General features: G+C 34.0%; 1 protein-coding gene across 2 annotated transcripts in view; it reads left to right on the top strand.

The window, feature by feature from the left end:
• The window catches only part of LOC125677203 (uncharacterized), a 61,599-nt gene that overhangs the window by 27,549 nt on the left and 15,256 nt on the right, over positions 1-18,794 (top strand). The window contains exon 5 of one of the 2 annotated variants that reach the window (XM_056157987.1): positions 12,740-13,978. In XM_056157987.1, coding sequence (XP_056013962.1) covers positions 12,740-12,872 — 133 coding nt within the window. In that variant the 3' untranslated portion in view covers positions 12,873-13,978. Of the gene's footprint in view, positions 1-94; positions 270-12,739; positions 13,979-18,794 lie in introns of those variants that run through there. The other variant, XM_056157988.1, reaches the window with a different exon arrangement.

Below are 18,794 nucleotides of genomic sequence, written 5' to 3'. Positions count from 1 at the left end.
GAAGGTCAATGACACCACTTTTTTAAAAGGGGAACATTTGGGAAACATTCTGTAATGGTCCCTGTTACAACTAGAACTATAGTTACTTTTGTAGGAGATGCATGCACAAAATGGTACCTCAAACTTAGAAAAACTTCAAATTCTCGAATTAAAAGGGATATGAGATACAAATTCGAAAAAAATTAAGGTTTTTATTAATATGATTAATAACGGCAGAGAGTTTCATGAAAATTGAACAGGTAATGTTTGCACTATCATTGTCACAATTTTAAATTTGTAAAAAGAAATAATGATAAAACAAAATTTAAAAAAGGGAAACGGATTCCTAAGAATAACAGAAAGGATGTGAAGACAGCTAGAAGATCTTAAAAACAACCATCATTATTAATCATTTCGTGGGGAATACATTGATTGGTGCTGGCTTATACATTACATCTTTGAAACCTGTAGCTTAAATTAATATACTCATGGGCATTTAACAAGCAAACTATTTCGGGATTATAGTAGATACTTACCATTCTAATTAAATCTCTATTTATTCAGATTTATATATCTCTTTAACATGTCAGACTTTTCAGTGTACTATATGTTTTTGTCACATAATTTAGTTGATCTGAGAATTGCCGACTTCACAGACTAGATTTCACTGAGGGCTGTTCCATTAAAACATATGAGGTACCCGGGGACGGCAATTAAAAAAAAATCTATGGGTGCTTGTCATTGGTAGAAAATTGCATCTATGGTGGGTACCTACTGCCAGAAAACTGCATCTGTGGGTGGTTGTTTTGATAAAATCTTTATTTTTTTTTTTTACCGAAACTGAGAGGAATGCAACAACAGAAGGGAAGGGTTGAAAGTAGAATGTGAAACAAACGCCGTTTTCTGTCTTCATTTTATCTCGGTCGATGAGGTTCCGCGATCCGGTTATTGTTTCCGGTTTGACTCTAAAATTATAGCGACCGGAAATTAGGATTATCTCCCTTGTCCAAAATGGAAAACGAAATGTGCTCGTGGTCCATTGAAACGGTTTTTGATTTTTTCTAGCTGCAATAATGTAGCCCTATCCAATTTTTTTTTATTCTGACGTTTTCGGGATGAGGTTACAATTCCATAGGATCTCCGTAATGGTGCAAAATAATTTTATGAATAACCGATAATAAACTGTGTATTAGAATCTAGATCTAGTCCCAAATGTTGTTTACACCAAAAGGAGTACCAACTTTGTGCTCGGACATGTCTAATAAAGGTGTTTTTCATTAATTATAATGCACAGCATGCAAAATTCCTCGTCTGCTCCGCCATGCTTGTTATCGCGAAATCTCGTAGGTGGATCTAATGAAAAAGCTAAACATTGACAATCGGCGCGAAAATGTAGTTGCTTGAGCCACTTCGACAAAGAAAGGAAAATCATATTGTTGCAGTCTGCTGTTCGGTTTTTAACTTGATATTAAATTCAAACCTTTTCAATACCAACGAAATAGCTTTTGCCTCCATACTTGTCCATTGGTGTAAATACTACTTTATATGGCATATGCAAATGACTTGACAATCGGAAGTTGAAAGTATTTGATGGAGAGTGACCCAGATGTATTGTCAAGCTCAGATCTTGCACTTATCAGTAATCTTATAGGAGTAAAAGAAGACAGAATAGTGAAGTTTGTTGATGAATTTTTATGTTGTTATTGATATTGACATGTATTACTTCCATTTCTAAAATGATTTTAACATCTTGACATTAAAAAGATGACATAATAAATAAATCTTAAATATTTGTCAACAAAGAAAGAACCAAAAGTGTAGGACTTTAAAGCATCAGTGGATTGGTGTTACGCTTTTTTGAAGAGACATGATTTATCTATCAGACGCAGAACACGCATTTTTCAAAAATTATCTGAGGACTATGAGGATAAACTTTCCAATTTCCAAAGCTTCATGGTCAAGCTGAGGAAGAAACATCAGTACAGTCTATCACAGATCGGGAATGCAGATCAGACTCCTTTAACTTTCGATCTCCCAGCCGACACTACCATTAACCGGAAAGGTGCTTCTACAGTTTCAATCAAAACCACGGGGAATGAAAAAAAAAGATTTATGGTAATGTTAGTGTGTACTGCCGACGGAGGAAAGCTGCCACCGTATGTTGTGTTTTAAAGAAAAACTATGCCCAAACTTCAGTTTCCCAAGGGAATATTTGTGAATGTTCATCCCAGCGGTTGGTTTGATGATGCTATTACGAAAGACTGGATAAAGAAAGTGTGTGGACAATGTCCGGGTGCTGGAAAAAGTCGCAGTGTGTTGGTGTTGGATGCATTTCGATGCCATCGATCTCCAGCAGTGAAGGCTACAAACTCTGAAGCGTACTACTACACCTTGAAAGCGTTTCGTTTCGTTCTGTGCAAACCGTTCACCGTTCTGTGCAGACCGTTCAGCGTTTCTTGCAAACCGTTCCGTGCAAGAATCGTTTCATTTCGTGCAAATCGTTCACCGTTCCTTGCAGACCGTTCACCGTTCCGTGCAAAGCGTGCAAACCATTTCGTGCAAGAAACGTTTCGTGCAGTAGCCACGCCTACAGAAGCGTGCAGACCGTTCAAACCACGCCCCGAGAATCGTGCAAGTCATTCCGCTATGGCATCCAAGAAAGGTGTACGTAAATTGTCGCTCAGAATTCGATCAGTTATTTTGAATTTAAACAAAGCTGGACTATCCACTTTAAAAATTCGAAACATTCTCGAAAAAAAAAAATGTTCCATGGTGTGTGTTATTTGCGAATACACACAGCTGTCAAATAATCATGATAAGGGTGAAATTTTAAGAAAAGAAAAAAAAATATCAATCCCCCCCCCCCGATACTTGTATTGTTTTTCAGCATTTTGAGCCAATTCCAACGATACCAAACACTATATATTATTTTTTTGAGAAAACCTGGTTTTGAATTTTTTTCTTTTAGTCTTCTTTGTTTATTAAACTATTCTTACCTTCTATATTTAAATAATGCGTACTTGCAGGCAATTCCTGATTTGAATGCGAATTAGTATGTTCAGTAAATGAAAAGCATACAGGGGATATTTAATAATTACCAATGTGCTCTTTCTGTCTCTCTGTCTCTCTCTCTCTCTCTCTCTCTCTCTGTGTGTGTGTGTGTGTGTGTGTGTCGATGATTAACAAATTGGAATTAATTTATTACATAATTAATAGAAGCAAAAATACCAACCATGGAATGATTTGTTTTTAAGATCCCGAGTTCATTACATTTGACCGAGACATGTTCAATATACTTTAATTGATAGAGGTTTTCATAAAAAAAAGTTCATGAGAGTGTCTGGATAATGTAATGATTTTTGTAATAATAAGTATATATACCATGCAAATTCCTAGGTTCTTTGTCACAGTATAACTAAATTACGGTTAGCTATTCTGGGTTTTGACATCTTATGAAAAGTGTGAAATATATTTGGTCAGCGCGGTATCAGATCTAGTCTAAGATCACGGGTATCTTGCGCCGACCCAATATATATCACACTTTCCACAAGAAGCCAAGCACTTCTGTTGATTTCAAATACACGGATTAACTGACCCCCAATACTGTTCTGCTGAGGCGAAAAACCCTTCGAATTTGCATGGAATGTACAAGTTATACACAGGTCATTGTTATAGTTATACATCATAGTACCGCTAACCTGACACACATTTTTTTTATTTCAGAAAATAAGTTATTGAATGACGAAGTATGACCAAACTGCAGATTGAACTTTATAGAGCCCCGTGCTAACATTACTTATATTTTTCTGTTGTAGAAAGTAACAACTTAGAACTTTATAGTAGTACTAATTAAGACTAGATTTTTTTGCCACTCAAAATTTATTTCCTTTTCTGTGGTACTCGGATAATTTCTATTATATAAAATGAGTTCATCCTTTATTTACTCATCAATTAAAATGGGCTTCTGGAACGTTGGGGGCCTGTTAAGCAAATCGTACAACAAAATGAATGATGCAACTTTCCTCAAACAAATTGAAAAGTTTGATATTATTTTTTTAGCAGAAACTCATATAAGTCATGAACAACGAATGTACAAGATTGGAAACTACTATAGTCACTTTGTCTGTAGATCTGCTTCTAAACATAACAATAGAACTTTTGGAGGGTTAGCAATGCTATGTAAAAATGAATTTAAACCTCATATAAAAAATTTAAAAAACACAAAAGCTGACTTTCAGTGAATAAAATTGGAGAAAGATTTTTTCGATTTTGACAAAGATTTATACATTTGTATGATATACAACCCTCCAGAAAACTCCTCATATTCCAAGGGTATCGATTACGATATTCTTGACTGTATTGAAAAAGATATATCATTTTATAAACCCAAGGGAAACATTTTACTATGTGGTGACTTCAATGCGAGAAAGATTTTTTCGATTTTGACAAAGATTTATACATTTGTATGATATACAACCCTCCAGAAAACTCCTCATATTCCAAGGGTATCAATTACGATATTCTTGACTGTATTGAAAAAGATATATCATTTTATAAACCCAAGAGAAACATTTTACTATGTGGTGAATTCAATGCGAGAGTTTCAACAGATCCAGACTTTATTGCAAACGATGATAATGAGTTTCTCCCTCTCCATTCATCATATACTATAGACAATCAAATTACAAATCGTCACAATATGGATTCTAAGTTAGATAATAGGGGCAAAGACTTGTTAGATATGCATGTGCATTGCGAATCAACTGAGAATACTGAATGGTCGTACTTTTGGTGATATGTTTGGCAAGTACACTTGTTTTACACCAAATGGCTGTAGCACAGTAGACTATGTTTTGGCTTCAGAAAATATTTTTAATCAAATATTGTATTTCAGTATTTCTGATTTTTTACCTACATTGTCTGATTGTCATTGCCTTCTACAATGGTCACTGTCCGCTAGATTCTCTTTTAAGTCTGATAATACTAAGGATACTAATACACATCCAATTTCACCAAACTACATATGGTCAGATGAATCACCTGTTCTTTTTCAGGCAGCCCTTAATTCTACAAACATTCAAGAGAGATTACAAAATCTCTCAAGTTGTAAAAATCTTGACTCTCACGAACTGATTGACAATGCCTCCACAGAATTATCAAATATAATTATTAAAGCAGCAGACAAATCTCTTCGAAAATCTAAAATTAAACACAATAAGACAAATAAAAAAATGCACAAATGGTTCGATATAGAATTAAAATCCATGCGGAGAAATCTGTTTAATTATGGTAAAATATACTCCAAATTTCCGAAAGATCCAATAGTGAAAAACCACTACTACAAATTATATAGGGAATATACCAAAATGAGAAAATTCAAATGTTGAGAATTTAAACAATCTTTATTAAGACAGTTAGAAACCTTACATGATGAAAATCCAAAATCTTACTGGAAATTGATTGAGAAACTTCAGGGAGTAGAAAAAAACAACAATGCGGATGTAATTGACCCAACAACATGGGTCTCCCATTTTCATGACCTGAACAAACCCAAACCAAATTTCAACCACCGTCTGGCACAGCTAGATAATATTCTAAATGAGTTAGAAAAAGAAAAATGTTTTAATGACTTGGACAAACGTATATCCATTTCAGAAATATCAAATGCTATTTCAAAAATAAAAGTAGGGAAAGCTCCAGGTCTAGACAATTTCAAACTACATGATTAAATACGGTCAGACCCATCTCTTGCCATGCTTTTACAATATTTTCAACAGCTGTCTTACTTTTGGTCATTATATCCTAAACCATGGTCTTCAGGTTACATTACTCCTATCCATAAAAGTAATGACATTAATGATCCAAATAATTACAGAGGCATAACAGTTACAAATGCAGTTGGGAAATTATTCAAGAAAATACTTGACATTCGCTTAGATAAATTTCTTACTAAACATCGTATAATCAATGAATATCAGATAGGTTTCACCCAAAAAGCAAGAACTTCTGACCACATGTTTATTCTCAAGACTATTATAGATAAATATTGTAAGACCAAGGATGGAAGAGTGTACGCCTGCTTTATTGACTTTCATAAAGCATTTGACACCGTCATTCATTCAGGAATTAAAATTAAACTCTTGAAATTGGGAGCTGGAACAAATTTTTATCAGGTGATTAAAAGCATGTACTCTTCAAGCAAGTCATGTGTCCGTTTAAGTACTGGTATCACCGATTTTCTCCCAATAAAAGTAGGTGTCAAACAGGGGGACAATTTAAGTCCAAATCTGTTTAAAGTATTCATTAATGATCTTCCAGACTATCTTAATTCATCCCCAGATCCTATGGTCTTAAATTCTCGAACATTTAATTGTTTAATGTATGCTGATGACATAATTCTACTTTCCTCCTCAGCTAATGGTTTACAACAAAAACTAAACATTTTGCAGAGGTATATTGTAATGATTGGTGTTTGAGTATTAATTTCTCAAAAACTAAGATCCTAATTTTTAACAAGGCAGGCAGACTCTTGAAAACTAAATTCTATTTGGCTGGTATTGAACTAGAATGCATATCCAACTACAAATACCTTGGGGTTTCATTTTGTTCATCTGGTTCTTTCTCCCTTGCTCAGAAAGAACTATATCATAAAGCCCTGAAAGCATTATTCAAACTAAAAAAAGACTTCATTTCACTAAACCCTGATATTAAAACCATTTCTCATATATTTGACCATACCATCAAACCAATATTATTATATTCTTCGGAAATCTGGGGTTATTTCAATCCTTTTTCCAAAAAATCTACTAACTCCGGTGGTACCATAGACAAAATTTACTCAAACCAACTTTGTGATAATTAAACTACATCTCAAATTTTGCAAATCAATACTTGGTGTACATAAATCTGCAACAAACTTTGCCGTACTGTCGGAATTGGGAAGATTCCCCCTTTACTTTGACATATTAAAAAGTATGTTAAGTTACTGGTACAGACTTGAAAATCTTGGTCAGTCATTTCCACTATTGTTTGATGCATATCGAGAATCAAAATTACTTTTTGAACAAAACAATTCATCATGGTTTGGTTCTATAAACTGTTTCATAACCAATATTAATGGGATTAGAGATTTGCCTATTAAAGGGGCATACCAATTTAAAAAGGCTCTTAAAGATTGTTTATTCAAACATTGCATCAAAGAATGGCATTCACACCTTACATTAAACTCAGATAAAAAACTAAGTTGCTTTTCTACTTTTAAACAAAACTTTGGTTTTGAGAATTATTTGAGTTCAATTAAAAATTTTGAGCAAAGGAGAAGTCTAACACGTTTCTGTATATCAGCTCATAGACTAAACATTGAAAGGGGACGTTACCAAAAAATCCCTCGACACCAGAGATTTTGTCTAAGATGCAACAACAATTCAGTGGATGACGAAAAACATTTTTTATTCTCATGTAGTCATTTATCAGAAGAAAGGGTTATTTTATTCCAAATGATAGACAAATCATGTAAGAATTTTGGATGGACAGTGATCAAAAACTTATAATATATGGCTAGTGACCAATGAAGATGAAAATATCCTCATCCAAATTAGTAAGATGATTTTAAACAGTACGTGGGATATAATACTACAAATGTTACATTTCATTGCATTATGCACATTTTCTCTCTTCATATTTTACACCTGTAGGCTGTCTTGGCTACTGGGAGTACAAGACCAACAGTCTGGTACAACAATTTACTACCAGATTGTTAACAGGTACTGTCCCTTGGTACTCCCTGTAGTCATGTCAACATATTGTGTTTTTATTCTCTCATATAACGCTATTTTCTTTTATATAAGTATTCTAACCTTCCTGCTTTAGACATAAAACATTCAGAACAACTGGATCCTGCGTGTAAATATGTAATATACTAGCATGCTGTATTCAGTAAGATGATTTTGAACAGTGTAATGTGATACTGCAAATACATGTCTTTGCATTCTACACATTTCCTTTACAATAGTAAGCTGTCTTGGTTACTGGGAGTACAAGACCAATGGTCTGGTACAATAAATTTATAACCAGATTGTTAACAGACACTGTCCCTTGGTGCTCCCTGTAATCAGGTCAACATATTGTGGGTTTTTTTGTTTGTTTTTTTTGTTTGTTTTTGTTTTTGTTTTTTTTATTCTTTCATATAATGCTATTATTCTCTTTTATATAAGTATTCACATGACACTATCATTATTTGCTATCCCAGAAACTGTTATGTGAGGCAGTTGGGCTATTTTATTTATCATGTTGTTAATTTAAATCTTGTCTGTAATCAGTATTTCATATATAATTATATAGATATGTGCAGTGCAGAAGTGTGAACTCTGTCAGTATTACTGGTAGTACTTCTAAATGATTGTTATTTATTTTCATTGTTATAATTAATTGCCTGTTAACATGTATCTGCCCCCCCCCCCCCCCCCCCCCCCCCCCCGAGGGCCCTTGATTGGTGAATAAACTAAACTATTATAGTATATTTTTCAATGTATCAAAAGGGGTATGTTGCCGGTTAAGTTGGGTAAAATTCTTAACAAGCAATAAGATAACAACAAAAAATGGTGCTTAAATTGTCCGATTAGGAAAACCTGTACATGTGGGGGGGAGGGGGGGTGTAGTAGTAGTCTGAAACTGTCTGAATTTCCCCTTCCGACTTCAGTTTCTTAAATCTCGCAGTGGGTAGGTCGCTACAAGGCTAAATCCCTAGCTTTCATATTACACCCTTACACCCTCTCCGATTCTACGTGCCTGTCATCAATATTTAAGGATGTAAAACATCGGTGTCAAATGCAACTAGTTCATGAAAAAAAACTAATACCAATATAAACAGAAATGACTTGACGATTATTTGCTTTTATTCATATACGCTATCGATTATTAAAATCTTTAATTGCTATATGAAATCATTTTAAAATTTAGATGCATTAGATAATGAGAGAGAGAGAGCATTGGTAATCATTGATTATAATATTCATGAATGTATGCAGATACTGGAAGTTTAATACGTTCAGTATAAATCTTGAAAGTAGAATTTCTTTCTGATTAATTATCCATCACCTTTCATTCTGATATTTTCTTTAAATTTCTCATATTGTTTTCTTTACACATTAAATTTTTCCCCTGGCTCCCAGAGATGGCATGACTGACGAGAACCTCTATTTTATCTGTTGCATTACTGTACATTTATAAAAATGCATCTTTATTCATTTTCTTTCTCTAAGAAATGTGTAATTGGTTTTCCCTTTTTTTTTTTTTTTTTTAGCTCACCTGAGCTGAAGGCTCAAGTGAGCTTTTCTGATCGCTTTTGTCCGTCATCTGTCTGTCCGTCTGTCTGTTAAACTTTTCACATTTTCGACTTCTTCTCCAGAACCACTGGGCCAATTTCAACCAAACATGGCCAAAAGCATCCTTGGGTGAAGGGCTTTCAAGTTTGTTCAAATGAAGGGCCATGTCTCTTTCAAAGGGGAGATAATCACAATGCAAAAATAGGGTGGGGTCATTTAAAAATCTTCTTCTACCACTGGGCCAGAAGAACTGAAATTTACCAGAAAGCTTCCTGACATATTGCAGATTCAAGTTTGTTCAAATCATGGCCCCCGGTGGTAGGATGGGGCCACAAGGGGGATCAAAGTTTTACATACAAATATATAGGGAAAATCTTCTTCTCAAAAACCACTAAGCCAGAAAAGCTGAGATCTACATGAAAGCTTCCTGACATAATGCAGATTCAAGTTTGTTCAAATCATGGGGCCCCGGGGGTTGGATGAGGCCACAAGGGGGATCAAAGTTTTACATACAAATATAGGAAAAAGCTTTAAAAATCTTCTTCTCAAGAACCATTGGGCCAAAGAAGTTGACATTTACATGAAAGCTTTCTGACATGTGTAGATTCAAGTTTGCAAAGGGTAGTTTAGGCCATAATAGGGACTAAGGTTTTACATGCAAATATATAATATGGAAAGTCTTCAGATATGGACCAAGGTGACTCAGGTGAGCGATGTGGCCCATGGGCCTCTTGTTTAAAAAAGGTGTCTTGAAATATACAAATTACACATGCATTTTAACACTATGATCACTCCGACTGATATGCATGTATATGATAAAACAGAAGCGAACTTTGTTCTTTCAATTTGAATTAATTTAAGATAATTTGTTTAAGAGCATAAAATAAATATGTAGGTTGATTCATTCTACAACGATAATGTTTTTGCATGTCTTTCTTTTTTTCTCGACGTGTGTATATTTCGTTACCTGTTGTCCGACAGTCTTTGATTAATCTTTATTCATCTTGCACAATTATTGTAATCAAAACAAAAGTAATACCATGTCGGGCAGGTATAATATTCATTTACATTTCTTTCTTAATCATTTTGCTAAGTTTATCTTTACATGTACATGTATTTTACATGGTTTAATCACTCCGTAAAGATCCGAATCAGGCTGAGATAATTAAAGCGTGCAGGCCACGCCTACCGTTTCATGTAAATCATTCACAATCATTTACAAAGCGTGCAAGCCACGCCTACTGTTTCGTGCAAATCGTACAGACCGTTCAGGAAATGGGAAGCGCTTCGTGCAAATCGTTCAGTGCGAACCATTCAGTGTTTCGTGCAAAGCATTCAGCGTTTCGTGCAAGAATCGTTTCGTTCCGTGCAAAGCGTTCAGCGTTCCGTGCAAACCGTTTAGCGTTTCGTGCAAGAATCGTTTCATTTCGTTCTGTGCAAGTGGTGTAGTAGCTAGTACACTTCAGGGTCTGTATGTTAAAGGAGAATCATAAAACAGACCTTGCAATAATTCCGGGAGGTATGACAAGCGTATTACAACCTCTGGACGTAAGTGTGAACAAGCCAATGAAAGTCTCATTGAGACAAAAATGGAATCAATGGATATGTAGTGATAACCACATGTACACCAGTCAAAGAAGAATGAGAAAGCCGGAACTCGACACCATTTGCCGGTGGATATGTGATGCGTGGGAAGAACTGGATCTGAAGATCATCGTACATGCATTTAAAAAATGTTCCATTTCAAACGCTATGGACGGATCCGAAGATGACATCTTATAGGATGAGAACATTCGTAAGGACAGCAAATTTCCAGGTGATTCAAGCGATGACAAGGATTGCGATGAAAATGATATATTGTATATGATGATGACAGCGATGACGACACACCACTCTCTGTGCTCAGAGACATAATTATATAAATTGTTTGAAAGTGACGATGAGGAGGAGTTGGAAGGATTTTTAAACGTGTATTCACAATGATATATTACAAACATTACGACTGTGTGTTTATATAATAGAGATCTACCTGTATATATTGCTATGCATGCTCACATGTTAATCTATGTCTGAAAATCCGCATGAATTCTTGTTTCATTTAATAAAATTTGTGAAAAAAAATTCTGTTTGGTATTTCTTTACCCTGAGGGGGTATCTAACACAAAAGCACAGTGTACACAACAATGGCTTCGTAAAACACATCTTGGGTCACCCTCTCATTACGGTAATTATTTCTTTTACGCAAGAATAGTTATTTCAAAGATTCAAATTAGCATTTCATTAAAAATTAGGCCTATATTCATAAAACTTACAGATAACTAACTTTTAGCAAGTACGTGACAAAATTATTTTCCAACAATTATAGAATGTGACAAGGCATTATTGTGTACACATGCTTTAAATAATGACGGCATGTGATGTGATGAATAGTCAGATCCAATGCAATTTAATTGGCTGTTTCATGATAATTGAATTATTTAGATATTATAAGTATCACATTTTCTGCAATTTTACGTTTCTGTAGTATTAGGTCTTTGAGTGAAATATTACACTGCTTAATCGCCGAGTTTCATCTGGAATAAAAAAGGTCAAAAACCTATTGTGGTATATAATATGCACCTCTTTCTGGCACAAAAAAATTCTCTAAAAAAAGTGTGTATTATATTCGGCAAAATACGGTAGTGTATATGTGCAAAACATACAAATGATATCTGCTTTAATGTTATTGATACTAAATTGAAACTAAATGGATATATAGAAGGAATAGGTAGTCCTAAGTTACCAATTAAAACTGTAAATTTCATGATCCTAGCTAGGGGTTAAAGGTTTGGTTTGGTTTCAGGATGGAGCTAAAAAAAAAATTAGTGATTATTGTCTTTATCATTTGAAGAACTTCTTAAATTGTACAGATACAGTATGCATAGGTAGGAAAAGCAGAAAAAAGATGTACATACATGTACCTAAAATAGTAAATTTCGCATCCCCAGGGTTTTGATTTTAGGGTAGCTAGGTCCAAATTAAGTGATATTGTACATAGCACATTGTTGTGGGATTTAAATATCGTGAATAAAGGAAAGTCGTATTAATTCAGGTAATAATTCTATAGTTTACAGGCTGAGGTTAACTATTTAAAAGGTAGTTTTCTACCCTTATTTTCCAATATTCCAGGGGAAAAAGACTGTGAACATACTGGAGATACATCAGTGTCTAATATTCATCAAGAAGTATAATAGATGAATAATTTTTATCTTTGAAAAGAGCTAGGGGTGGTAAAAAGGGACCACAAGCTACGGCTTAAGTGGGAAGGTCCTTTCATGTATTATTGTTCTAATGATGACCGCCTCAAGGTCGAAACCGGTCAACCATTAAATTCTCATGATGTGTTGATGATCTGTTTATTTCTTCTCTGTTGTAATTTGTTTATTCATAACTTTCAGATCAAGGAAGAAAGAGTTTGGGGACAGTACACTAGAGTTGGGTACCGCAGAAAATAAAGGTACCGCGGTGTACCGTGGTATTTGCAAAATACCGCAGTACATACCACGGTATACCGCAGATTTAATGTTTTAATTGTATGATTCAGTTTTAGTGGATTTTAGTTGTGATTTATTGTATATAATGAGCTGTTATTAGTTTATTGATTGTAAATTGCATTTAATTTATTCAAATATAAATGATAAGGAAAATATCTTATTTAAATCTTAAACCAGTTAACAGAACAAAAGTTTAATCCAAACATAAAAGTATACCGTACATACAATATAGCAGTGTTTCTGTATCATGACTAGAATCGACTGTGACTAGACTACTGACTGGAACGACTATTAAAATAATTAATAGGGGGAAACCTGTGGATTTTATTTGACACGATCTCAAAGTCTAGAAGTTCTTAGAGTCGCGAATGACGAGAACTTCTACATGTAGAATACGCCTGTCCACTTCTCTAAAGAGAATAACGAGAACATGTGCGCACGAACGTGTTCTTGTTCTTCGACCACAATTCCTACATTCTTGCACCTCAAACCCATTAACTCGGCGTTCAGAATCGGCAGGAATTTGTACTCGCGCGACGAACGGTGGTTTCGAACGCACAAGTCTGCATCTGCCATTTTATTTTATTTTTTACTTGGGGTTTGCCTAAGAGGCGGAAATGGTATTCGACCAGCATAAACCAAACAACATAAAAACAATTTTTATAATCTACCTTATATATTAAAATAATAACTTAATGAAATGTTTTCTATTATTTTTTTCTTTAATTTTGATTTGTTTTCATATCATTAATAATCAAATCATCGCAATTTATACTTCGTATGTTTTACCGATTGTGTACAGTTATTAGACTTACCTTTCATTGCATCACAACGAGGGAACGATGTAAATAAAGTGAGTCACTGCGTACACAAATTTCTTTAATTATTTTTTCTTGTTTCAATTTTCTATTTTTGTTAAGAGTTATCAGACTTGAATATACCGGTATTTCGCCTCGTGTACCGCGGTACATACCGGTACCAGAAAAATACCGGTACACCGGTATACCGGTAATACCGCGCACCTCTACAGTACACTACAAAGGGTTGTATTGATCGTGGTGTCACTACTGGTTGGATCTTGTGTACTACTAGTCTCTGTCAGAATTTACCTTCTGAGAAGGAAAAGGCATGAACCAATTCCTGGTGAGTGAGAGACAATTAGGTGAGAATTTCTTTACTGACACTTTTAAAGCATTTTGGAGACTCATTGCATGAGAAATATATTTTTGCAAGAAATTTAAAGTTAAAAGTTAATATATTGTTAGTGCCAATTGTAAGTGATTAGATTTGGTAATGTTTATTTTATCAAAATAATAATAATAATAATAATAAGACCTTTATTTAACCAGGATTACATATTTAGCGATAACGCTAGTTTTCAATATGGTCCTGCATATAACATACATACAGACAGATATTAGTAAAATAAACACAGATTAAAAGAAGTAGAATACATATAAACTTAAGAAATAATTATGAATGTAAGATAAATAGAATACAAAATGAAGCTTAAAAAGTATGGTGATAATCTCTAAGATAATTTCTCTTAAAACACGCAACACTCGTTGAGTTTCTTATGTTTTGACTCAAGGCATTCCACACTGTGCTCCCTGAAATGCTGAAAGATCTTCTATAATATTCTGTTTTTGCCCTGGGTATATACAAAATATTTGAATAAGAATTTCTAGTTTGCCTCTGACTGACTTCTGATACATATTTAAAAACATTTAAATAATCTGGCATTACACCATGTAAAACTTTATACACTAAAATGACTTTTCTATAGACAAAGTAATCTGATAGAGGCAACCAGTTAAGTTCTGTAAACATGACATTAGATGGTGTTTCAAAATTTCTGATGTTAAGAATTACCCTTGCAGCTCGTTTTTGCAATATAAAAAGCTTATTCACATTTTCAGCATTTCTTGGATTGCTCCATATAGTACAACAATATGTAAAATGTGGAAAAATCATAGTATTAAAAATCTTCAGCAGCGCATCGTTTGACATAAAATATCTTATTCTTCTTAAAATGCCAATTCTCTTGGAAATCTTGTTCATAAGTGATTCTATATGACTTTTCCAGGACAAAGTTTCATCAATAATAATACCAAGTAATTTTGACTCCTGAACACATTCTATGACATGGTTATTTATCACTAAATTTAATTTTCGATACTTTGATAATTTTTGTGCCGATCCAATAAGCATACATTGAGTTTTAGACAGGTTTAAGCTTAATTTATTTTCCTTAATCCACATTATACTGCGCTGAAGATCTTCATACATCTTTGACTCAATATTTTCCACTGACTTATCTGTTACATCTTGTGAAGTATCATCTGCATACATATTTACATGAGAATGTTTCAGTGCTTGTGGATAGTCATTAATATACAGGATAAAAAACAATGGGCCTAAAATAGAGCCTTGCGGAACTCCAATGGTTACATTTCTTTCCTCCGATAAATTGCCTTTCCAAATAACTCTCTGTGTACGATTTGTTAGATATGATTTAAACCATTCAAAAGTATCATTGCATATGCCAAATGACTTGAGTTTGTGTAATAAAACCTTGTGATTTATAGTGTCAAATGCTTTCCGTAAGTCTATAAAAATTACACCAGTAAGTTTACCTTCATCAATATTTTTAAGCCATCTATCTACTAGAGAAATAAGAGTACTTTCACATGAGTGTTTTGGCCTAAAACCAGACTGACAATCTGTAATTAGAGAATTTACTGACAAATACTCATAAAATGAATTAAAAACATGCCTTTCTAAAATTTTGCTCACACAAGGTAAAATGGATACAGGCCGATAATTATTAACTAGACATTCATCCCCTGATTTAAAAAGTGGTACAACTCGTGCCTTTTTCCAGTCATCTGCACAAGTACATGAAGATATAGAATAGTTGAAAATATATGCAAGAATATCACATACACTGTTTGATGAAAGTTTTAGAAGTTTGACAGAGATACCATCCAAACCTGTTGCCTTTGATGCAGACATACATTTTATCTCATTTTCAATAAATTCTGCAGTTATACCTGGTATTGTATAAGAATTTTTAGGCATTTGTTCTTCAACTGTAGGTAAAGTGTCATCAAAATGTTTTCCTAGCTCATGACCAATGTTACAAAAGTAATTATTAAAACATTCGGCAATATCCTTTGTATCTTTAAAAATTACGTTATTGTCCTTAAGAAATGTACAGTTTGTATTCGTTTTCTTAGATGGTAAGAATTGCCTAAGTTTGTCCCACATGTCCTTGGGCTTGTTTTCTGCCTGGGAAATTGCTTCCTCAACAAATGCATGTTTTGCCTCCCTGATCTTTTTCGTCACCCTGTTTCTTGATGCTCTGTATAGGTTCCACGCGTGATCATCATTACTCTGTGTCGCCTTTTTAAAGAGGTGTTCACGACAGTGCATTTCTGTAAGTATGTCATCGTTTATCCATTCTTCTGAACGTGAGTTAATTCTTCTTTCTTTTAGAGGAATGTGTTTATCCACCACTTCAAAAAATTTAGAATAAAAGAATTGCCACATAGTATCAATATCCACCATTTCATATATGGGACTCCAGTCAATAGTGTTTAGTTCTTCTTGAAAACTGCTCTCATTTAAGTTTTTAAAATTTCTATATTTAATATGAACGTGACTGTTTGCACCGGCTCTAATTTTACCATTTACAGCGTAAATCAAGTTGTGGTCACTTAATCCTATTGGGAATACTCCTGATGAAGAAAACTTATCCGGACTATTTACATAAATATGGTCAATTAAAGTACTGGAGTCTTTAGTCTCACGTGTAGGGTTTTTTATCAGTTGCTGAAATCCAATGTTTTTCATGATAGTCTTTAAACGCTTTGTCTTGTACTCATCCACATTGAAATCGCCCATAATTAGAATATCTTTGTGTTCTGCTATTAGTTGTTCAATCCGCCCCTCAAACTTCTCTAACCAATCTACTGTTGAATCTGGAGGTCGATAAGATAAAGCACAGGATGTCTTAGTCGACTGCCCAATAGAAATCACAAATTCAAGCATTTCCAAATCATCCATGATTTTTATGTTTGTAATGGTAAATTTTTCTTTAATGTAGACTAATATTCCACCCCCATTCCGGTTTCTATCCCTCCTCAGAATTCTGTAACCATTCATTGATATTTCAGAATTTTCTATTTTGTTGTCCAATTTACTTTCAGTCAAGGCCAGAACATCAAATGCACCTTTACGTAGCATTATTTTGATTTGATCCAATTTACTTAAAATTCCTCTCACATTCAAGTGTGCATATAAAATTCCCTTAGGTACAGTTTCCAAAAATTTCTCAAGAGATAGGTCAACATTAAAGCCAGTTGAAATTTCACTTATACAAGAGTCACACAGCCATTCTACCTGATTAGGAATTTCCATGGTTTGGGTTGTAGTTTTCACTACCTGATTACATCCAATACAGTGAGCATTTATGGTCTGTTGAGCTCCTTCTGGTCCTGGGTTTAAATGGACATCGTTTGATAAAAGTAGACATAAAAATCCTATATAGTGAGTAGTCCTCACAGAACTTCTTGATTTCGTTGAATGCTCCATAGATAAACTTCTTGTTAAAATTTCACGTCCAAAACAACATAACTTTGAATTCAAAATAGGCCATCTAAATCCTGGTGTATAAGTAAAATCCTCCTCTAACTCTTGGAAGAATAAAACGGTAGAAATTTGTTTAAAAGCCAGATAAACTAGGAGAGGTGCCAAGTTGCATTCTCTCAGTTGGATATATGTATAGTCCCATGGCTGAAAGCTATAGTGAAAAACATATGACTTACATTGGATGCAACACAATAAATATGACCACCATAGTGATTATCTAAGCTAATTTCTAATGACTTAATTTACTCCCCCCTCCCCAAACCAATTCATAAGCAATCAATTATCTGGTACTGTTTTGAATTTGCATAAGAGAGCTGTCATTTGAGTCGCCTCTTAAGGTGAACACTCATTCTCATTGAAACTGACATATGAATTAATTAACTCAGGGATTTTCCACTCTTTTGTAGGGGGCCAAATTTCAGTCCCATTCCCATTGCAAAATAGTATTAGTATTTTTTCCCAATTTGTCAACAAAAATTCCCAGGGAATGAGTTATCAAATGAAAAAATATATTTATTGGTTTGACACAAATTGTGGACTGCATGCGGAGGCTCGAGACCAACAAAAAATCGGAAGGTCTAGCTAGCTGAGTACCTGAAATTTTGGTCCGTCACTGTCCACCTGAAGTGCAGTAAATTAATTAAATTGTTCATTGCCTTCGAAAAATACAAGTTATATGATTTTATTGTCTTCAAATTTTCTCTATATAAATAATTTAGCAGCACTACCATCATCGTTCATTTTTTAAAACACTCTAGAAATATATTGTCAAATTTTCAATGAATCCGAATTTCCTCCATTTTTCATTTTGATTAATACATGCTATAATGTTGATTCACTTATTGTATTCACTTCCTTAACCTATCTGAGAGTTAATTATTAGGTAAATATCATATAGTTATAGAATTGTATTTTCAGTGTACTTTCAAAGTTTGCTTAAAAATAAATCTTTGAAGCTTCACACGTTTGAGAGTATATAGACTAGCTAGCTGTCCGTGCATTATAATCACCAGAAATGGTGATATTCATGTATGCTGCATTGCCTAAAGCAGCATATTAGTTAAAATTTAGTTTACTTTTATCATTAATATCAACATATGTATATATATTTACATTTACTCTTAAATCCTGTGATAAAATGCATTAGAGAATTTAAATGATCGATATTTGCCTATAACTGCAAAGACCGAATCACAATAAATCTGTTAGACATATGAACACTGTCTAGCATGTCGTCTGCATCTCGACCCACAGGAACGGTTCAACCATTGATTTTGTAATGATAATAGTAGGGGTCTTACAATTG

Source organism: Ostrea edulis, chromosome 3, assembly GCF_947568905.1.
Source record: "Ostrea edulis chromosome 3, xbOstEdul1.1, whole genome shotgun sequence".
Taxonomy (NCBI): domain Eukaryota; kingdom Metazoa; phylum Mollusca; class Bivalvia; order Ostreida; family Ostreidae; genus Ostrea; species Ostrea edulis.
The sequence above is the reverse complement of the archived record's forward strand: the minus strand, read 5'-3'. Positions and strand labels throughout refer to the sequence as shown.